This window comes from Symsagittifera roscoffensis, chromosome 8 (genome assembly GCF_963678635.1).
Source record: "Symsagittifera roscoffensis chromosome 8, txSymRosc1.1, whole genome shotgun sequence".
Taxonomy (NCBI): domain Eukaryota; kingdom Metazoa; phylum Xenacoelomorpha; order Acoela; family Convolutidae; genus Symsagittifera; species Symsagittifera roscoffensis.
The window spans coordinates 52,720,400-52,743,673 of record NC_087069.1 but is presented as its reverse complement, the minus strand read 5'-3'; the positions used below and the strand labels follow the sequence as shown (position 1 = coordinate 52,743,673).

At 42.4% G+C, this 23,274-nt stretch overlaps 1 protein-coding gene across 2 annotated transcripts; it reads right to left on the bottom strand.

Annotated features, from left to right (window-relative positions):
* Nucleotides 1–1,900: 1,900 nt before the first annotated feature.
* On the bottom strand, nucleotides 1,901–22,621 carry LOC134852917 (uncharacterized). 2 transcript variants are annotated; one of them, XM_063868782.1, is made up of 4 exons: nucleotides 22,226–22,621; nucleotides 21,294–21,568; nucleotides 20,923–21,072; nucleotides 1,901–3,822 (listed from the first exon to the last, which is right to left on the bottom strand). In XM_063868782.1, exons 2-4 carry the CDS (start codon nucleotides 21,454–21,456, stop codon nucleotides 2,072–2,074), a joined length of 2,064 nt encoding a protein of 687 aa, XP_063724852.1. In that variant the 5' UTR covers nucleotides 21,457–21,568; nucleotides 22,226–22,621; the 3' UTR covers nucleotides 1,901–2,071. The 2 variants fall into 2 exon arrangements, with proteins under 2 accessions (XP_063724852.1, XP_063724853.1); XM_063868783.1 differs by lacking the exon at nucleotides 20,923–21,072.
* Nucleotides 22,622–23,274: the final 653 nt, after the last annotated feature.

The window sequence follows — 23,274 nt, the reverse complement described above, 5'->3', positions numbered from 1 at the left end:
ACTATTTGTACGTAAATTGAAATTGAATCAATTTTTTAAGAAAATTTTACAGAAAAGGAAATAGCGCAGTGAAACATATCAGTTGTTAATGGAACGAAAATTGAGCTAATTCATTCCAACACCAAACTTATAAACACAACGTTTGATGGGAAACTCAATAATAAATCGAAAATTTACTTGAGGACGAATAATTAGAAAATGGTGACTTTTAGGGTTTTTACATGGTGTCCATTGGTTGTCAGATAAAACATGGTAACCATTAGGATCTATACCGAATGGTCATCCATATAAAACAACCCACCCCGATCATAGTGTACTATATGCATACCACTTAAGGCAATAAACTCAGGAAATAACCGAACCATCTGAATCAGAAACGGCTAAACAAAAACGTTTATTGCTGCCGCAAAAAAAATCAGTTTTGGCGGAATACTTCCTCCTTTCCAGCGAAAGAGTTGTCAAAAATTTGAGCCATATCGCGTTGTAATCCAATTAGAGTTTTGAATCTTGAAGCTCCGCTCTTTACAAAGTCCTTTGGAGTTCTTTAGGAAACGCGTCACAAGTATGATGGCAGAGCTTCCAGTAGAGTGGTTTAGTTATCGCCAGCCATCCTTCACAAATTGTAGCGTTGATTTCATCTGACCCTTTTACGTCTCAATCAGGAATATTTCTGAGAAGCGATGATACTTCTTTTTTACATGTATGACGACAAGGTCTAGATACAATGTGATGTTCCCATCCATGTTCACGAACTCATGTGTAATGAGACTCAAAAATTTCGTTACCCAAGGCGGTATTCTTTCAGTCATTTGGTCAGACAAGGGCACACTCTACGAGGGAGCAGAGAAAGAACTCTTGATTTGTTTTTAGTCGTGAATAGCACAAGCATCCGCAGAACTGTTAAAAGAAGGTTTTAAAAAATGTTCAATCCTCGCGGTGGTTCTTGAGAAGGAATTGTTGGGTAATGCAATAGAGTGTTCTATGCATCAATTGAAGTAGGAAATTTAATCCTGAATTTTTTGAATCTTTTTTTGTTGCGTAGACTAATCACTGCAAGCTCGCACTATATTATTGTTAGGTGCAAATCTGAATGGTTTTGAGGTGTTGACTTCTTTTAAGTTTTTGGTACTGGCTTCCCTTCTTTCTCTTTTCAGGAGCACTTCGACTATCGAATGCAATAAAGGTAAGCACAAAATGCGCCTATGCAATTCGGAGTTGCTGGCTCCGAATTTTGTACCCGCTATGAAGTTGCAGTAATTGGCCTTTCGCTTGTGACGTTCTTTGAAATACAGAGGATTTAGTGTAATTTGGTGAGGAATGCAGCCCAAAGGGACACTAAGCTTTGGCTTTTATTAAAACTACTAATTAAGGAAAAAATAAAATAGTCCGCACCGGGGAACGCGACAAGCCGTACAACTCCGTTTTTGCCGTCCGTTTTTGCTCCATTGGGGATGTATGCGCTTAAGTTAAAAAAGTCATATGGTGCAACAGTGAGCTATAATTGGACTTTCTAACACAAACAAAATCCATTTTCTGTCCAATTAAGGTCCGGTTGAATAAAAAAATTACAGGTTTTTGCATTTGAGGAGAGTTTTCCAATTTTTTTTTAGCCGGAAAATGGTTAATTCATTTTTTTTTTCGTGATTATAAGTTGTTATTTAATTAAATTTGACTTTTAAGTTAAACTGCCGAAAACTTACATATATTGAACCAGGTTTATCAGCTTGAGTCTTTCATGTGAAGGTAACTTTATTATCTCACGTATTCTTGTTTGGCATCTCGCAAAAACTGAACTAGCGTGTGGGCCGTTTTGGGCCTGCAACTTCCCTTCTCAGTACTTCCTGCACTTCAAAAAAAGTATCATTATTTTATATTATTTACAGTTACTAACGTTTGCTGGTTAATGAATCAAAATTAAAATAAGAACTTTATACTACTAGTTTGATGGAACCATTTTTCTATCAAAACTGTTTAGAGCTGAATTGAAAAACAAGAACAAATACTGTTGAAAGATGTAATAAGCAATGGAGAGTCTGAAATAATTCACTGCAATTGTTTTAAATTGAGGACTTTATGGCAATGTGAATCTTGGTTCGAACTCAAGTTTCAAAATACTTGGGTTACCCTTATAGACTTCAGTAGTTTCAGAGAGCGCAAACACAGATGAGTTGTCTATTCTGCAGTAAACCATTGTATTTTTCAGAGGTGGAATTTCCTCCATTTTCTTCAATTCAGTCTCTCCTTCTTTTCCCAGCTGGTCCAATTCTTTTTCAAAGCCAATTCTGAAGAAAGTAGCATTCCTAGAAAGTTCCGTCGCAAATAGATACCAGTCTAGACAATTTGAGGAACCAAACTCTGATGAGGGTATCCAAACCAAGGAGAAAATGTAACTCAAACCAGAGAGCCTCACATATTTAATAGAATGAGGTTGTATTTCTCGTGTTGTTGTATTTGACGATGTGTTTGTTTTTATATCCTCTTGGTGATGTGATGGTAGAGATATCACTGCTAATTTGTTTGAATCCCAGCCACACTGGAGTATCAACGTGGTATCATTCACAAGAAGACTACTACTACTCCAAACCCCGCTTCCGTATGTCTTTATATCAAGTGGTACTGTGTACTGTCTGACTTGATCGAAGTAGACTGTCATACTGCACCATTTCTTCTGCTTCTCTGTTCTCCTATCAAACACTGCCACTATTAAGATCTTTTCATATGCACACAAGAACCAAACAACTGAAGAATCTCCATTGAGAAGTTGGGTTGTGTCTAGTTCTTTTATCATCTTTAGATTATTCTGATTCACAATCTCAACACTCCATTTCCGATCGCTTGTTCTATATAATGACACATAAAGATTATTGTCGATGTCTGTGGCAATATCAAACACGGAAGTTGCATCATTTCGCATTTGTTTCCACTCCATCTCTCTTTTCAGTTCTATCTGATTATTGTTCTCGTTATGATAAAACACACGGAATGATTGTTGAAAAAGGGTAATTATCTCCTCCGTATCTGAGTTATAAACTACGCTGCTAGCGTCAATAACTATTCCGCTTGCATCTGCAATTTTCTTTACCCCGATCAACTCTCTCTTCCTTGCCTCCTCTCCAGGTTTTTTCTCTTTCTGATTTATCCTCTCTGCTTCACCCTGTGATTCATCAAAACTAGTAGAAATGCTTTCCTGATTTGAAGTTCCTGCACTCAGAACAAGTCTGTCAACCCCACTCGCAAAGTTTTCTGCATCAAGTGATGAGTAACCGCCTTCTGCAAACGCAGTTTGCGATCTGGAGCAGGAAACCGTGTTATCTCTAGTCAGAATGAATTCTCCAAAAATTATGGCATATTTTTGTTCTAATTCGCGGAACTGATCCGTTATTTTTGCTTTGAAAGCTTCTAGGGATTGCTTGTGATCCAAAAGCTGTTTTCTTACGGCTGCAGACTTGTCTTCGAGCTGCTTAGCGGAATTTGACTTTAAAACGCTCTTTTGTTCGTTTTCAGCTGTTGTTATCTGTTTAACTATTGTTTTCCAGTCGTTGGAAGCCAGAACTTGAGTTGTTTTTTGAATTTCGGCTTTATATTCTGTCAGTCGCTGCAGGGTTAATTTCTGGGGCTCCAAGTTCACAGTGAGAAAACTTACGTTATGCTTCTTCCAATCCATATGATTCTGCTTCCAACATAGCTCGCATATCGCTATTTTGCAGATATTGCAAAAATAGCGAACGGTTTCTTCGGGATGTTTCTCGCAGAAAACGACAGACTGGAGTTCTATGTAAGGAACAGTGGATGATGCAATTGAAGCTGCAGTCGATGGTCGTTCTAAAATACAGAAAGAAAACATTAAAGGCAGAACTTTTGTGGTGTTTGGGCTCTCGGAAATCACTAACCAGGACATCAAATTTAACGTCTTTCTCTTGTTTCACTCAATTCAGCGTTTTGAGAAGTTTTCAAGTTACGAGGCAAAAGTTTGCACTCGATGGGCTTTTAATATGTTGTATGAAGATCATTGGAATCCTAAGTGGAATTTGCAAAATTGTAAGCAAATGTTTTAAAATGTATTAAGATTCGGCAGACAATTTGCGGGTTTTGTTTACAGTTCGCGGATTCTGCGTACAGCTGCGGACTTCACGTTAGTTCAATTTTACGATATTCATGTTATAATTTGTTTGTGGTTTCTAGATTCCTAGATTCCGCAACTTTTTTTTTGATTCCGCGATCTTTTTGCGGATTTGAAAAGTTTGACTCCTGATGAAACTTTTTTCTTTGACAGATTTTTCAGAATAAACATTACATAACACAACTCTGTATTACCCGCACCGAGCGCCTATGGATCATAATCAATTATATTGTCGTAATATGGTCAGCATCTATAAAATTACAAAATAATCGATTATAATCGATTATAATGGATTTTTTCGAGCGGTTATTCATTAAATTTACAGTTTTGTTCAAAATTATCTCATTCCCTGTTTAGTGTAGTTGCTACGTGTTATGTTTCATAAAATGTTACCTTTTTCTTATTCATCGCAGATTAACACTTCATTTTAATCCCCCCCAGCCAGTTAAGCCCCCAGTACCCAGTATACTACCATTCACCAGTTTACTACCCCCCCCCCCCAAGTTTAAAAACCCCCCACCCCTACCGCCATTTATGCCACCCCCCTCCAGTTTACCTGCCCCTTTTGGGTAAGAAAGCTTGAGGGGGCGAGGGGATGACCAGTTTAACCCCCCTCCCCCGGTTTATTAAACCCCACCCCGTTCGGTTTATTTACTCTCCCCCCAGATTTATTGAACCCCCCCTCCCGGTTTACTTGTTTACTTCCCCATCCCCCAAGTTTATACCCCCCAGTTAACACCCCTCCCCCCAGTTTACCCTGCCCCTTTAGTTTGGGAGGAGGGGGGTTTGTAAAAAGCTTGAGGGGGCGAGGGGACGAAGTTGAGACAGGGCATTTAGTAAAAGACAGGGCATAAATTCTGCAAACTTCTCGCAAAATTTGCAAATTTTTTTAAAAAAACAATCGAATTTAGTTCTAAAAATTAAATGAATTATAATCAATTATAATGGATTAGAATGGATTTTCATTTCAAAATAATCTATTATAATGGATTATCTTGGCGAAAATAATCGATTTCAGTGACAAAAATAATGGATTACAATCGATTCGAATGGATTATAATGGATTATATTTGTTCAAAAATAATCGATTATAATAACTATATAATCGATTTCGTTGTCTGAATTTTACACCCGTAATGGATTATAATCGATTTTTTTGTCTCGGGAATACATTTTAATCCATTAGAATCCATGGGCGCTCGGTGCGGGGACATAGAAGCCTTTTCTGGTTTGTATAGGTCAGTGGAATCCAGGGATTAGACACGAAGTAAATTGATATCGTCAAAATTTTGTCGGCCAGACAAAAGGAAACAGGATAAAAGAATTATCGAAGAGGGCGGTCTTATAACGGTACTCTGTTACAATTCGCAAAACAAAAAAAAATGGCTAGTTCAGTAAATTCCTAGATGAAAATTCTTTTTTTTCAGACATTGTATCCAACATGTTGTTACTGCTTTGGAACAGTTTCTTGATACTTGAAAGCATCTTACTAAATTTTTTCCTTCCAAATCACATTTTCAACTCTATATCAAAACCATTTAAGAAAACCTTTTAATGGTCTTAGACAATTATTTTATCTTGTATCAAGTTTTTTATTAAACTTAATACTTTTTTAGATTTGCAAAATCACATTTATTCGAAATACTTGCAGAGAGAACAACACAACCGAGAAAAAAAATTTTTTGTTCATTTGCTTGTTGAAATCCTAAAGAGTGCTAATGATTTGATCTGTTCGTGAGATATAAAAAGGACGAAACGCTATATGTGATTCTCAACCAAACATAAAAGAGTATCACGCTTATCATCGAAATAAATTCAATTAAGAAGTTTTGTCTTGAAGTTTTTGAAAAAAAAAATTGGATATAACCATTTCCTGCTTTTCTCTTCTGCATTGAAATAAAAAGTGTAAGTCAAATGTTTTGGTTTCGTTCCTGTTTATTGGCCGTGCTTAAAAAAACTTTTTCATAAGTGCCCTCTGATATTAGTCAAGCCGACTTTCTCCGTTTTTTTTTCCATGGTGCTCCTCTTCTCTCTGATTTAAAATGCCAGGTCCTACCTTGCAGTCTTCTCCACGCAATTTTATAACTGAGATAAGAAGAGTTTACTATCTTTAAAAATCTAGATATATCATGATCATCTGAGCAGCAACAGGCCTATCTTCATCTGTGTCTGTTCAGTGATTTGATGACGTTGTTCGAGAAACGGATCCCTTCTCCTTTGTTAAAATCAAAATAAAGTCATCGTATTGTTTTTGAAACTTGCCTATACTCTATTCTCTTGATGTTTTCTTGGATCCCCTTCTTTTTTTTGATTTTTGCAAATGTATGGTTGATCTTCGCTTGCTGGTTTGTTTCTCTAAACGTATTAAGCGTCTTCTTTTTTCTCTGATGATTGCGTATCAGATCTTTTTTATCCGTTTTAAATGTCAAATTTTTTGTCCGTGTATTGGCTGAATTGATTCCACTGCGTTTTTCTCAATTACATCGTTGGGCACTGTTGTGTATGTTTTTGTTCTGACATTCGTAACAAAACTAACAGAAAAAATTGTGCTCGGGTTGGGATTTTTTCTTCAGACAATTTTCGCCTTTTTAACTAGCCGACTTCGACGAATCTTTTTAAACATCATTCAAAAGCGTATTGTTGTTCTAAGCTTAAATTTGAAAAAATATCAATATTTTTCAACTGCAATCACTATTTGTGAAGTTATGGGGGTTTAACTATTGCCATTTTGGCTAATTTGAGACAATTCACGCGAGATTTATTTCGCGCTATTAACGATATACGGAGATTTAGGCAGTCTTATGAATTGTTCCAAATTGGTTAAGGGAAGCTTATTTGCACTAATTGATTTCTTAAAAGCGAAATTTATCACTTTGTACTTTATATGATGGGTGGTAGGGTGATTTTCACAAAAAAAAAGTTCTCAAGTTTATATATTTTTTTATTTTTATTTCGTTACATTTTTTTCAAGTTATTAATGCTCCGTAGACCTTAAAAGGCAAATGGAACCTTCAGACCTTCCCTCTGATACGAGCAGTCTTGTTTTCTTTTGTTTCTGATTTGTGTTCTGTTGATGTCTTTCATTGTTTTACTTGCTGGTTTCGTGTTTTTCTTCTACCCTGCAGTAGTTCACCCACTCATACACACACACGCACGCACACACACACACACTCGTGCACACATGCTTCCACACAGTCTCTCTTTCTCTCTCTCTCTTTCACACACACACACACACACACACACACACAGACACACTTTCTCATTTTCAAATGGCATGCATTATGAAAAACCGCTGTCAACGCTTTCTGAGTTACCGGCTGGCTCTAGGCGTTTCATCGCCGTGTTGATTTGCGAGCTCCGTTTTCCATACTAGTGTCTGCATAACCGCAAGTGTTGCATAACCGCATAACTCTAAAGATGTGTATCTTTCGTTTCCTTTCGAACGCATGCTTTTTGTCATTATCCGCTTTCAATTATAAATTTTGATGCAAGTGATTCCTACTATTTTTCGCAGATATTCTTCAAGTTTCTTTTCATCTTCATAGATATTTATGTGTCACGACATTTTCCAATATTATGTCGATAGAACTAACAATCTTCATGATGAACATGGTTTCGCTTTGATTGATTAAAAATTTCAGCTTGTGCTCCTCAGCCGATTCTGATTTGTTTCTCTCCTCGCAAGAAATAGCACCTTTAATGAATGGTTCTCATGAACAAAAAAAAACACCTTTTATTCGTGCTTAAAAACGTATCATATTTGAAGTCAGTGAGTACTTCCACTGCGTTTTTCTCAATTACATCGTTGGGCACTGTTGTGTATGTTTTTGTTCTGACATTCGTAACAAAACTAACGGAAAAATTGTGCTCGGGTTGGGATTTTTTCAGTGAGTACTTTCTACAAGTCTTTGATTATTTCTTTCTTTTGAACTTGCGGACGCTTTTGACATTTTTCATTACACAATTGGTACTTTTTTTCTGTTTTTCCCAGCCATATTTACAAATCTTCTTTACATGGTCAATGCTGATGCAGCGATTACGTATGAGTAGTTTGTTATGAAAGCAGACAATTGTCCTTTGCAGCCAGGTGCTTCCGCGTACACGGGAAGAACACTCAGCTAGTTCATCATTTATCGGCCGATTGGATTATCTGATTTTAATGTCCTCTATTCGCTGTTGTTCGTTGTTTTTGTTTTCTTAAACTTTTTGGCTGTTTGATCCCAAACCCTCGTTCGAGGGAACTGCTATAATATTCCTCCCCACTTTCCTTTTCTGCAGTTTCATTTTCGGTAAACTGATAGCAACTTGCGTACCTATTCATAGTCGCCAAAGTGTTTTTAGTAACAACGTTCCTTTTTTCATTATGTCTTGTAGCAGCTTTTCTAGTTGAATGCTATATGTTTTCAAAAAAATTGATTTGTCCCGAGGATTTGCTATGTTTACACGAAGACAGTTCTCCTATTCCGCGGGCAACTGATTTTTCATGCGTTCTCGGAAAAACTTTAATGTCTCAACCAATATTTTGGCAGTGGAAAACATTTCACTTTTCCATAATTCTTGATTATATCTAAACTGACATCATTCGCGAACTTGCGATTTCTCAAGCAATCTAAACGGGATTTTGAAATCCTGGAAAAGACAATTTAATTTTCTGGTTGGTTTGTACTATTTTTTTCTGTGGATTTCCCCTTAAGAGCCAGATATCTGCACTGCATAGGCGCAAAAATTCTCTGTAACTCTGTAACTCTTTAAATATGATCAAAATGTTTCGGTACAATCAAAGAAAACGAAAGAACTTAACAAGATCAAAGAAATCTCCTTGTTGTTGATTCCGCTCAAAATTCACAAAATACATAGTTTTGCCTGTTAAAGATTGTATGTTTTGTACTATTTCTTCTACTTTTCTTAGTTAACGTAGGAACTTGAGAATCCGATTGAACAAACGAGAACAGCATTAATTATAAACGAAATATAGAAAGTAATGAGCCTGCGGCTATCGTGCTACATCACAAAATTAACAAAGCCCTTTGGCGCAATTTTGAAACCACATCAGGCCATTTATTATTGAGCGCTTTTTATGTTAAAATGATATGGCATGGGTGCATCATCCTCCAAAGATACTTTTTGCTCCTTTTTCGGTCTAAAATTTGCATAACTTTGAACTATCTCGCCTACTTTATTAAATAGCCGGTAGCGTGAGCTATCCTATGTGGCTTGCAATCAAACACTTCTACGTTATCAGACAACATGAGAGAATATTAGTCCCGATTAGATTGGATGTTATCTCAAGACTTTGAAAGATTTTTTTGATCTGAATATCGTTTACAGTCAGAAATGTTGTTGCCGCGATCAGTTACGAATCAGAAGCCATTTAGGAATTCCAGTCCGCAGTAGTTGACTTTCACAGTTTCGTTTTCCCAAGTCCACACACTTTAGCTCCAACTGCACCGGAAACGCTATCGAACCATAATTAATTCCATAATTGACCAGAAATACTTCAAGGAAACATCACTGCGGTGGCTAACAAGTGTCAAAGAGAAATAAGCAGGCACACTGGGGAGTTAGAAAGATTGGGCGTTAAAAAGTATTAGAAAAAAAGATATTATTGAAACGAAAATTGAAAAATCCGCTGAATCAGTTTTCCTCTAAAAAGTCAAAAATTGACGAAACTTCAGGCAGTAATCCTATCGAAGCAGTTTCGACCAATCGAAGCGAAACCTTTGGTCAATCAGACGGAGTGCATGCTACCAGTTGAGACCTGAGCGAATGCGCGCGACCGGTTGGATCTGATTAGAGTGTGTGCGAACAGTTGGTTCTCAGAAGAGTATAAGCGACCAGTTGGATCTCAGCAGAGCGTGTGTACAACCAGTTGGGTCTCTGCAGAATGTGGGCGACCAGTTGGTTCTCATTTGAGTCTGTGCGACCAGTTGGTTCTCAGTTGAATATGTGCGTACAGGTCGTTCTCAGGCAAGAGTGAGCGTCCAGTTGGTTCTCAAGTGAGTGCGTGTGACCTGGTGGTTACCAGAAGAGTATGTGCGACCAGTTGATTCTAAGGCGAGTATGTGCCACCAGTTGATTCTCAGGAGATTATGCGCGAAGAGTTCGTTCTCAGACGAGTGTTTGCCACCAGTTTCGTTCTCAGTTGAGTCTGTGCGTACAGTTGTTCTCAGGTGAGAGTGTGGGACCCGTTGGTTCTCAACTGAGCGTGTGTGACCTGTTGGTTCTCAGTTGAACCTGTGCTTCATGTTGATCTTCAGTTGATTCTGCGCGACCAGTTGGTTCTCAGGCGAGTTTGCGCGTCCAGTTGGCTCTCAAGTGAGTGTGTGTGACTGGGGGGTTACCAGAAGAGTGTTTGCGATCAGTTGATTCTCAGGTGACTATGTGCAAACAGTTTGTTCTCAGGCGAGTGTTTGCGATCAGTTCAATCTCAGATGAGTGTTTGCGACCAGTTGGTTCTCAGTTGAGTCTGTGCGACCAGTTAGTTCCCAGTTGAGTCTGTGCGTCCAGTTGGTTCTCAGTTGAGTCTGTGCGTCCAGTTGGTTCTCAGGTGAGAGTGTGGGTCCAATTGGTTCTCAAGTGAGTGTGTATGACCAGGTGGTTAACAAAAGAGTGTCTGCGAACAGTTGAATCTCAGGCAAATATGTGCCACCCGTTGATTCTCAGGCGACTACGTGCAAACATTTCGTTCTCAGGCGAGTGTTTGCGACCAGTTGGTTCTCAGTTGAGTCTGTGCGTACAGTTGGTTCTCAGGCGTGTTTGTGAGAACAATTCAATCTCAGGCGAGTGATTGCGACCAGTTGGGTCTCAGTTGAGTCTGTAAGTACAGTCAGTTCTCAGGCATGCGTGTGCGTACAGTTGGTTCTCAGGCGTGCGTGTGCAAACAGTTCGTTCTCAGGCGAGTGTTTGCGACCAGTTGGTTCTCAAGCGAGTGTGGGCGACCAGTTGGATCTCAGAAGAGTATGTGCCACAAGTTGATTCTCAGGCGACTATGTGCGACCAGTTCGTTCTCAGGCGAGTGTTGACGACCAGTTGGTTCTCAGGCGTGTGTGTGCGAACAGTTCGTTCTCAGGCGAGTGTTTGCGACCAGTTGGTTCTCAGTTGAGTCTATGTGTACAGTTGGTTCTCAGGCGTGTGTGTGCGAACAGTTCGTTCTCAGGCGAGTGTTTGCGACCAGTTGGTTCTCAGTTGAGTCTGTGTGTACAGTTGGTTCTCAGGCGTGTGTGTGCAAACAGTTCGTTCTTAGGCGAGTGTTTGCGACCAGTTGATTCTCAGCTGAGTCTGTGCGTACATTTGATTCTCAGGCATGTGTGTGCGACCAGTTGGTTCTCAGGCGAATATGTGCCACCAGTTGATTCTCAGGCGACTACGTGCGAACAGTTCGTTCTCAGGCGAGTGTTTGCGACCTGTTTGTTCTCAGTTGAGTCTGTGCGTACAGTTGCTTCTCACGCGTGTGCATGCGAACAGTTCGTTCTCAGGCGGGTGTTTAAGACCACTTGGTTCTCAGTTGAGCATGTAAGTACAGTCCGTTTTCAGGCATTTGTGTGCGTACAGTTGGTTCTCAGGCGTGTGTGTGCAAACAGTTCGTTCTCAGGTGAGTGTTTGCGACCAAGTGGTTCTCAGTTGAGTCTGTGCGTACATTTGGTTCTCAAGCATGTGTGTGCGACCAGTTGGTTCTCAGGCGATTGTGTGCGACCAGTTGGTTCTCAGGCGAGTGTGTGAAACCAGTTGGGTCTCAGAAGAGTCTGTGCCACCAGTTGATTCTCAGGCGATTATGTGCGACCAGTTCGTTCTCAGGCGAGTGTTTGCGACCAATTGGATCTCAGTTGAGTCTGTCTGTACAGTTCGTTCTCAAGCTAGTTTGAGTGACCAGATAGTTCCCAGACGAGTGTGTACAACCAGTTGATTCTCAAGCGAATACGTGCCACTTGTTGATTCTCAGGAGAATGTGCGCGAACAGTTCGTTCTCAGGCGAGTGTTTGCGACCGGTTGGTTCTCAGTTGAGTCTGTGCGTACAGTTGGTTCTCAGGCGGGTGTTTAAGACCAGTTGGTTCTCAGTTGAGTATGTAAGTACAGTCAGTTCTCAGGCATGTGTGTGCGTACAGTTGGTTCTCAGGCGTGTGTGTAAAAACAGTTCGTTCTCAGGTGAGTGTTTGCGACCAGTTGGTTCTCAGTTGAGTCTGTGCGTACATTTGATTCTCAGGCATGTGTGTGCGACCAGTTGGTTCTCAAGCGAGTGTGGGTGACCAGATAGTTCCCAGACGAGTGTGTGCGAGCAGTTGGCTCTCAAGCAAACACGTGCCACCAGTTGATTCTCAGGAGAATGTGCCCAATCAGTTCGTTCTCAGGCGATTGTGTGCGACCAGTTGGTTCTCAGGCGAGTGTGTGAAACCAGCTGGATCTCAGAAGACTCTGTGCCACCAGTTGATTCTCAGGCGACTATTTGCGACCAGTTCGTTCTCAGGCGAGTGTTTGCGACCAACTGGTTCTCAGTTGAGTCTGTCTGTACTCTTCGTTCTCAAGCTAGTTTGAGTGACCAGATAGTTCTCAGACGAGTGTGTGCAACCAGTTGATTCTCAAGCGAATACGTGCCACTTGATGATTCTCAGGAGAATGTGCGCGAACAGTTCGTTCTCAGGCGAGTGTTTGCGACCGGTTGGTTCTCAGTTGAGTCTGTGTGTACAGTTGGTTCTCAGGCGTGTGCGTGCGAACAGTTCGTTCTCAGGCGGGTGTTTAAGACCAGTTGGTTCTCAGTTGAGTATGTAAGTACAGTCAGTTCTCAGGCATGTGTGTGCGTACAGTTGGTTCTCAGGCGTGTGTGTGCAAACAGTTCGTTCTCAGGTGAGTGTTTGCGACCAGTTGGTTCTCAGTTGAGTCTGTGCGTACATTTGATTCTCAGGCATGTGTAGGCGACCAGTTGGTTCTCAAGCGAGTGTGGGTGACCAGATAGTTCCCAGACGAGTGTGTGCGACCAGTTGACTCTCAAGCAAACACGTGCCACCAGTTGATTCTCAGGAGAATGTGCCCGATCAGTTCGTTCTCAGGCGATTGTGTGCGACCAGTTGGTTCTCAAGCGAGTGTGTGAAACCAGTTGGATCTCAGAAGAGTCTGTGCCACCAGTTGATTCTCAGGCGACTATGTGCGAACAGTTCGTTCTCAGGCGAGTGTTTGCGACCAATTGGTTCTCAGTTGAGTCTGTCTGTACAGTTCGTTCTCAAGCTAGTTTGAGTGACCAGATAGTTCCCAGACGAGTGTGTGCCACCAGTTGATTCTCAAGCAAATACGTGCCACTTGTTGATTCTCAGGAGAATGTGCGCGAACAGTTCGTTCTTAGGCGATTTAGTGTGCGACCAGTTGGTTCGCAGGCGAGAGTGCGCGTCCAGTTGGTTCTCAAGTGAGTGTGTGTGATCAGGTGGTTACCAGAAGAGTGTGTGCGACCAGTTGATTCTCAGGCGAATCTGTGCCACCAGTTGATTCTCAGGTAACTATGTGCAAACAGTTTGTTCTCAGGCGAGTTTTTGCGACCAGTTCATTCGCAGATGAGTGTTTGCGACCAGTTGGTTCTCAGTTGAACCTGTGCGTCATGTTGATTTTCAGTTGGTTCTACCCGAACAGTTGGTTCTCAGGCGAATTTGCGCGTCCAGTTTGTTCTCAGTTGAGTCTGTGAGTACAGTTGGTTCTCAGGCGTGTGCGTGCGAACAGTTTGTTCTCAGGCGGGTGTTTAAGACCAGTTGGTTCTCAAGTGAGTGTGTGTGACCGGGTGGTTACCAGAAGAGTGTGTGCGACCAGTTGATTCTCAGGCGAATATGTGCCACCAGTTGATTCTCAGGTAACTATGTGCAAACAGTTTGTTCTCAGGCGAGTATTTGCGACCAGTTCATTCGCAGATGAGTGTTTGCGACCAGTTGGTTCTCAGTTGAACCTGTGCGTCATGTTGATCTTCAGTTGGTTCTACCCGACCAGTTGGTTCTCAGGCGAATTTGCGCGTCCAGTTTGTTCTCAGTTGAGTCTGTGAGTACAGTTGGTTCTCAGGCGTGTGCGTGCGAACAGTTTGTTCTCAGGCGGGTGTTTAAGACCAGTTGGTTCTCAAGTGAGTGTGTGTGACCAGGTGGTTACCAGAAGAGTGTGTGCGACCAGTTGATTCTCAGGCGAATCTGTGCCACCAGTTGATTCTCAGGTAACTATGTGCAAACAGTTTGTTCTCAGGCGAGTATTTGCGAACAGTTCATTCGCAGATGAGTGTTTGCGACCAGTTGGTTCTCAGTTGAACCTGTGCGTCATGTTGATCTTCAGTTGGTTCTACCCGACCAGGTGGTTATCAGGCGAATTTGCGCGTCCAGTTTGTTCTCAGTTGAGTCTGTGAGTACAGTTGGTTCTCAACCGTGTGCGTGCGAACAGTTTGTTCTCAGGCGGTTGTTTAAGACCAGTTGGTTCTCAGTTGAGTCTGTAAGTACAATCAGTTCTCAGGCATATGTGCGCGTACAGTTGGTTCTCAGGCATTTGTGTGCAAACAGTTCGTTCTCAGGCGAGTTTTTGGGACCAGTTGGTTCTCAGTTGATTCTGTGCGTACATTTGACTCTCAGACATGTGTGTGCGACCAGTTGGTTCTCAAGCGAGTGTGGGTGACCAGATGGTTCCCAGACGAGTGTGTGCGACCAGTTGACTCTCAAGCAAACACGTGCCACCAGTTGATTCTCAGGAGAATGTGCGCGATCAGTTCATTCTCAGGCGATTGTGTGCGACCAGTTGGTTCGCAGGCGAGTGTGTGAAACCAGTTGGATCTCAGAAGAGTCTGTGACACCAGTTGATTCTCAGGCGACTATGTGCGAACAGTTCGTTCTCAAGCGAGTGTTTGCGACCAGTTGGTTCTCAGTTGAGTCTGTACGTACAGTTGGTTCTCAGGCGTGTGTGTGCGAACAATTCGTTCTCAGGCGAGTGTTTCCGGCCAGGTGGTTCTCAGTTGAGTTTGTGTGTACAGTTGGTTCTCAGGCATGTGTGCGCAATCAGTTGGTTCTCAAGCTAGTTTGAGTGACTAGATATATCCCAGACGAGTATGTGCGACCAAATGATTCTCAAGCGAATACGTGCCACTTGTTGATTCTCAGGAGAATGTGCGCGAACAGATCGTTCTCAGGTGACTTAGTGTGCGACCAGTTGGTTCGCAGGCGAGTGTGCGGGACCAGTTGGATCTCAGTTGAGTCAGTAAGACCACTTGATTCTCAGTTGAGTCTGTGCGACCAGTTGGTTCTCAGGAGAGAGTGCGCGTCCAGTTGGTTCTCAAGTAAGTGTGTGTGTGACCAGGTGGTTACCAGAAAAGTGTGTGCCACCAGTTGATTCTCAGGCAAATCTGCGCCACCAGTTTACCCGCAAGAGAATATGCGCGAACAGTTCGTTCTCAGGCAATTTTGTGCGACCAGTTGATTCTCAGTTGATTCTGTGCGACCAGTTGGTTCTCAGGCGAGAGTGTGCGTCTAGTTGAATCTCAAGTGAGTGTGTGCGACCAGTTGAGTCTCAAGCGAGTTTGTGGGACCAGTTGGTTCCCAGGGGAGTGCGCCAAGTTAACTCAGGCGAGTGTGTGGGAACAGTTGATTCTCAGTTGAGTCTTGCGACCAGTTGGTTCGCAGGCGAGAGTGCGCGACCAGTTGGTTCTCAAGTGCCTGTGTGTGTGTGTGTGTGTGACCAGGTGGTTACCCTAAGATTGTGTGCGACCAATTGATTATCAGGCGAGAGTGCCCGACCCACTGGTTCTCAAGTGAGTGTGTCTGTGACCAGGTGGTCACACTAAGACCAGGTGGTCACACTATGAGTGTGTGCGAACAGTTGATTTTCAAGCGAGTGTGTGGGACCAGCTGGTTTCCAGGGGAGTGCGACCAGTTGATTCTCAAGCAAGTGTGTGACCAGGTGGATACCCTAAGAGTGTGGGAGACCAGTTGATTATCAGGCGAATATGTGCCACCAGTTGATTCTCAGGCGACTATGTGCAAACATTTTGTTCTCAGGCGACTGTTTGCAACAAGCTGTTTCTCAGTTGAGTCTGTGCGTACGGTTGGTTCTAAGGCGAGTGTGCGACCAGTTGATTTCAAATGAGTCTGTGCGAACAGTTCGTTCTCAGGCAATTTTGTGCGACCAGTTGATTCTCAGGCGAGTGTGTGGGACCAGTTGGATCTCAGATGAGTCTGTGCGACCAGTTAATTCTCAGTTGATTCTGTGCGACCAGTTGGTTCTCAGGCGAGAGTGCGCGTCTAGTTGAATCTCAAGTGAGTGTGTGCGACCAGTTGAGTCTCAAGCGAGTTTGTGGGACCAGTTGGTTCCCAGGGGAGTGCGCCAAGTTAACTCAGGCGAGTGTGTGGGAACAGTTGATTCTCAGTTGAGTCTGTGCGACCAGTTGGTTCGCAGGCGAGATTGCGCGACCAGTTGGTTCTCAAGTGAGTGTGTGTGTGTGACCAGGTGGTTACCCTAAGAATGTGTGCGACCAATTGATTATCAGGCGAGAGTGCCCGACCCACTGGTTCTCAAGTGAGTGCGTCTGTGACCAGGTGGTCACACTAAGACCAGGTGGTCACACTATGAGTGTGTGCGAACAGTTGATTTTCAAGCGAGTGTGTGGGACCAGCTGGTTTCCAGGGGAGTGCGACCAATTGATTCTCAAGCAAGTGTGTGACCAGGTGGATACCCTAAGAGTGTGGGAGACCAGTTGATTATCAGGCGAATATGTGCCACCAGTTGATTCTCAGGCGACTATGTGCAAACATTTTGTTCTCAGGCGACTGTTTGCAACAAGCTGTTTCTCAGTTGAGTCTGTGCGTACGGTTGGTTCTAAGGCGAGTGTGCGACCAGTTGGTTTTCAAATGAGTCTGCGAACAGTTCGTTCTCAGGCAATTTTGTGCGACCAGTTGATTCTCAGGCGAGTGTGTGGGACCAGTTGGATCTCAGATGAGTCTGTGCGACCAGTTAATTCTCAGTTGATTCTGTGCGACCAGTTGGTTCTCAGGCGAGAGTGCGCGTCTAGTTGAATCTCAAGTGAGTGTGTGCGACCAGTTGAGTCTCAAGCGAGTTTGTGGGACCAGTTGGTTCCCAGGGGAGTGCGCCAAGTTAACTCAGGCGAGTGTGTGGGAACAGTTGATTCTCAGTTGAGTCTGTGCGACCAGTTGGTTCGCAGGCGAGATTGCGCGACCAGTTGGTTCTCAAGTGAGTGTGTGTGTGTGTGACCAGGTGGTTACCCTAAGAATGTGTGCGACCAATTGATTATCAGGCGAGAGTGCCCGACCCACTGGTTCTCAAGTGAGTGTGTCTGTGACCAGGTGGTCACACTAAGACCAGGTGGTCACACTATGAGTGTGTGCGAACAGTTGATTCTCAAGCGAGTGTGTGGGACCAGCTGGTTTCCAGGGGAGTGCGACCAATTGATTCTCAAGCAAGTGTGTGACCAGGTGGATACCCTAAGAGTGTGGGAGACCAGTTGATTATCAGGCGAATATGTGCCACCAGTTGATTCTCAGGCGACTATGTGCAAAGATTTTGTTCTCAGGCGACTGTTTGCAACAAGCTGTTTCTCAGTTGAGTCTGTGCGTACGGTTGGTTCTAAGGCGAGTGTGCGACCAGTTGGTTTTCAAATGAGTCTGTGCCTACAGCTGGTTCTCAGGTGAGAGTGTGGGACCAGTTGGTTCCCAAGCGAGTTTGAGTGACCAGGTGGTTTCAAGGCGAGCGAGTGCGATCAGTTGGTTCTCAAGCGAGTGCGTGGGACGAGTTAGTTTCCAGAAGAATGCGACAAGTTGATTCTCAGCTGAGTGTGTGGGACCAGTTGGTTCTCAGACGAGATTGCGCGACCAGTTGGTTCTCGAGTGTGTGTGTGTGACCAGGTGGTTACCCTAAGAGTATGTACGACGAGTTGATTCTCAGGCGAGAGTGCGCGAACAGTTGGTTCTCAAGTGAGTTTGTCTGACCAGCTGGTTACCCTACGAAAGTGTGCGACCAGTTGATCCTCAGGCAAATATGCGCCAGCATTTGATTCTCAGGCGACTAGGTGCGAACAGTTCGTTCTCAGGCGAGTGTTTGCAACCAGTTGGTTCTCAGTTGAGTCTGTGCGTACAGTTGGTTCTCAGGCGAGTGTGTGTGACCAATTAACTTTCAGACGAGTATATGGGTCCAGTTGGTTTTCAGGCGAGATTGCGCGACCAGTTGGTTCTCAAGTGAGTGTGTGTGACCAGGTGGATACCCTAAGAGTGTGGGCGACCAGTTGATTCTCAGACAAGAGTGCGCGACCAGTTGGTTCTCAAGTGAGTGTGTCTGACCAGTGGTTACCCTAAGAGTGTGTGCGACCAGTTGATTATCAGGGGAATATGTGCCACCAGTTGATTCTCAGGCGACTATGTGCAAACAGTTCGTTCTCAGGCGAAAGTTTGCAACCAGTTGGTTCTCAGTTGAGTCTGTGCTTACAGTTGGCTCTCAGGCGAGTGTGCGACCGGGTGGTTTTCAGTTGAGTCTGTGCGTACAGCTGGTTCTCAGGTGAGAGTGTGGGACCAGCTGGTTCTCAAGCGAGTGTGTGTGACCAGGTGGTTTCAAGGCGAGCGAGTGCGACCAGTTGGCTATCAAGCGAGTGTGTGGGACGAGTTGGTTTGCAGGGAAGTGCGACAAGTTGATTCTCAGGTGAGTGTGTGGGACCAGTTGGTTCTCAGACGAGATTGCGCGACCAGTTGGTTCTCGAGTGTGTGTGTGACCAGGTGGTTACCCTAAGAGTATGTGCGACCAGTTGATTCTCAGGCGAGAGTGCGCGACCAGTTGGTTCTCAAGTGAGTTTGTCAGACCAGGTGGTTACCCTACGAAGGTATGCGACCAGTTGATCCTCAGGCAAATATGTGCCACCATTTGATTCTCAAGCGACTATGTGCGAACAGTTCGTTCTCAGGCAAGTATTTGCAACCAGTTGGTTCTCAGATGAGTCTGTGCGTACAGTTGATTCTCAGTCGAGTGTGCGTCCAGTTGGTTCTCATCCAAGTGTAAGCGACCAGTTGGTTCCCAGGCGAGTGTGTGTGACCAGTTGATTTTCAGACGAGTATATGGGACCAGTTGGTTTTCAGGCGCTTGTGTGTGACCAGTTGGTTCCAGACAAGATTCGCGACCAGTTCATTCTCAGGCAAATATGTGCGACCAATTGATTCTCAGTTGACTTTGTGCCACCAGTTGTTGTCGGGCAGGCTTTTTGCGCCAGTTGGTTCTCACAAAATTAGGTGGGTCCAGTTTGGTCTTACTTGAGTCTGTGTGACCATGTTATTTCCAGGCGAGTGTGTGCGACGAGTTGATTCTAGGGTGAGTCTGCGTATTCAGGTGGTTCCAGCAGAGTTTGTAGGAGCAGTTGGGTTCCAGGCTAGTGCCACTAGTTTGTTCTCAGGCGAGATTGGTGACCAGATCATTCTCAGGCGACTATGTGGGACCAATTGGTTCTCAGGCGACTTTGTGCCACCAGTTGATGTCGGGCAATTTTTTTGCGGCCAATTGTTTCTCACAAAAGTAGGTGCGTCCAGTCTGGTCTCACATTCTAGTGTGTACAACCAATTAGTTCTCGCTTGAGTCTGTGTGACCATGTGTTTCCAGGCGAGTGTGTGCGGCGAGTTGAATCTCATCCAATTGTAAGCGACCAGTTGGTTCTCAGGCGAGTGTGTGTGACCAGTTGATTTTCAGGCGAGTAATGGGACCAGTTGGTTCTCATGTAAATATGTCCAAGCAGTTGGTTCCAGACGAGATTGGCAACCAGTTCATTCGCAGGCGAATATATGCGACCAATTGGTTCTCAGGCGACATTGTGTCACCAGTTGGTGTTGGGCAAGTTTTTTGCGACCAGTTAGTTTTCACACAAGTAGGTGCGCGCAGTTGGGTCTCAGTCAAGTGTGTGCAACCAGTTAGTTCTCACTTGAGTATGTGCGAGTGCTTGCGATCAACTGGTTCTCAATTGAGTCTGAGGAGAAGTTTGGTTCTCGGAGAAGTTTGTGCCACCAGTTGATCCTCATAGGCGATTACAACCAATTGGATATCTGTAGAGTGTGTGTGACCAGCTGGTTCTCAGAGAAGTGTGCGCGATCAGGTGCTTCTCAGAGAAATGTGTGCGACACTTTGGTTATCAGAGGCGTGTCGAGTCTCTGTAGAGTTTGCGCGGCAAAATGGTTATCAGAGCGTGCATGCGAATGGTTGGTTCTCATGGAACATTCTAGATTTTATCAGGGCGAAGGGGAAACCGATGCCCACAACCGATGTTCCCTAAAAAGTAGAAAATAAATCTAGAAATTTTAACGATTCTACTTTGCTAGTGAAAAGCATTAGTTTCATAACTAATGTCCGCGAATCAAAACTAATTGGAATTAGTTGTCCGCTGGAAAACTAATTGTAGACTAGATGGCCAGGCTCCAAATTTGGACCAGTTTGAGATCACTGGAGCAAATAACATCAACAGAAGCAATTAGTGTCATAAATTAAAACACAGCTTTAAAAAAACGAACCAAAATCACAGGAAGAAGCATCAAGCCAAATTTTTAAAGCGGCCAACATTTACTATTACTTAACATGGTGTTTTCCAACACTATAGTGTTTTGTAACACAATGTTTTGTGACACAAGTTCGAATCTGCGACATAGATATGTTGAAAACCTACGGTTATCAAACTAATTTCCAGATGGAGTGTAAAAATGCTTCAAATGCTTTCGACATTTCAGTTTATTTGATTTTTTTCCTTACAGATAATACTTTCTAAGAAGCATTATCTAGATACTCCTATTGGTTTCAATATATTTGATTAAGGAGTTCTTATTGCCTACCTGACTCTAAGCTGTATGGAGGTGGTGGCACCATAGCAAAACTGTTCAACATGTTAGATGGTCTTTCCGCCAGATCTTCGAAACGCAGCTTCTTTCCTTCTGTCGTCTTCAATGAATGGCTTGTACAACTCATGACGGGGCACTTATTGACTAAAACAATTTTTATGATAGTTCGACAAACATAAGTTGGATAAATAAAACATAAGTTGGAGCTCGATATTTATTTTCAAACAAATAAACTTTTCGAGCAATAAGCGCGCTGACCTTGGTCAAATCACATAACTAAAAATTATGCAATTATGAATATAAGATCGCTTATCCGTTTTGTTCATATTACTTCGAGCTTTAAACAAGATATCTAAAAAAATTACCTGTTTTAGAGTCAGCTTTGGATGCACAAGTTTTGCAGACGCAATGTCCACATAACAGCTCGAAAGCAGTCTCGTCAAACTCAGATCCACATCCTGGACACTGTACGTCGACTTTCTCTCCTTCTCTCTTTTCTCCTGATCTCGAAGAACTGGATGCAGCCATTAGCGTTTTCAGACTGGCTTTCAATTAGGTTTTTGCAATAATTTTGCGGTCAACACCACTAGAGATGTAAAAAAGTGCCAACTGAGGGCTAATTTACGGATACTTTAGCGATCTAAAACAAAATTGAACAAAATTGAACCATCTGCATATCATGTAGGGAAGGCAAGAAGTTAAGAAAAGGTTTAGGATTTTATCGAGAAGAGCGACGAATTTTCAGAAAAAATATGTTGCTCTTTTTTTTGTTATCCAAAAAACTTACAGAGCATATTTCCAATTTATGGCATTTATTGGAAAACTTCGACAAAGAATGATTTTTTTTGGCTTTCCTCTCCGGAGTTTTCATGTCCTCTCGACCCAAAATCAGAGCCTCGGGGTCAACGATTGGATATGCGGCTCTATCATTTCTGAAGGATTTTCATTTGGAATTCTACAAAATTGTCTGAAACCCTTTAATGTGGATTCTAGCGCAACTGGGAGCTCACGTCTAGAAAAGTATACAATTTCTTGCAAGGATTGAAACTGATCGAAACATTTTTTTTTAAATCTGTCATCTGGAGCCTTCTTTCTGGGCTGTCTACCATGATAAAAGTGTTTTCCTTACTTTATCCATTTGGATTCTAGCAAAAATCTGGTTTCAGATTTTTATGGAGCTGTTTTCCTTGGTTATACAGATAATTTTTCTTTTCCCCTGTCAATATACTTCTTTGTCAAGCATCAAAACTAATCAGTCGTATTTTTTTTTTAAATAAGTAGATAATTTACAACTCACTTGTTTTTTGTTGGCAACTTCGAGATGTGCGGATGTGGGATAAAATCAGATTTCAAATCAGATGTCAGCTTGATATTAACTCGTGAAACAAAAACTGTTTAGTACGCTTTTTGATATCTCGAATAAAAACAATTTATTCTATGTTTTATCTTTAAGAAGCTAAAATGGCACGTTTACTTTTAAAATTTATCACATCGCTGATAGAGAAAACGTACAGTAAACGTGAGCACTTTTCAGTTTTTACTTTATCAAATCAGAGTTAGTTGATTTGCATGATAATACAAATACGCTAACTACTTTTTGTACTTTTAACACACCTCTATTGAAAAGTTCTTTCAAAACTGGTTAGTTACTTGATTGTAAAAACTGTGTTCTTTAAAACTCAGACTGGTGATGCTCAACTGTGCCGAGCTGAGATTTTTGTACAATTGTTTTAAATATATGTAAAACATAACAAAATCAGTAATAGAGCAAGCGCACAAGAAGTGCCATAAGTTTGAACGTTTTCTTTTACCAAATCATTTGATTTTACCATTCTTTGTACTTTTTTACACTTTTCTTCTATTTATGGTAAATAATTGATCTCATGGTTTTAATACGCTGTTCTCTAGCTTCTGAACTCTGCTGCTTTTTAACCGTTCAATCTGATCCAGTTTTTAGACAACTCCTATCTCTTAGTTTTAAAAGTTCAATTACATCAGTGGTTGAAAAGAAAAAGAAACTTTTTTTAAAAATGAAAACAGCTAATTGTCTTTGAAGAAAAGTCGGCCAAGTAAAAAAAAAGTCGGCTGTTGCAGAATCAGTACATACTTTGGTCTCGGAACTCAATCCATGTTATCTTGCTTATGACCATTGGTGCTTTCTGATAAGCTGAGCAGTAAATATATTTTTTGAAGAAGACAGTTTTTGATGTGCGCTAAACTTTCATGGTTTCGATAGCTGGTTTCAAAAGTAGGCAAGAAATAATAGAAGTTTGTATGAATGAGTTTAAAAATATCACATTTTTAGATTCTAATTTCAACTATCAACATCAACTCGTTTTAAGTTTG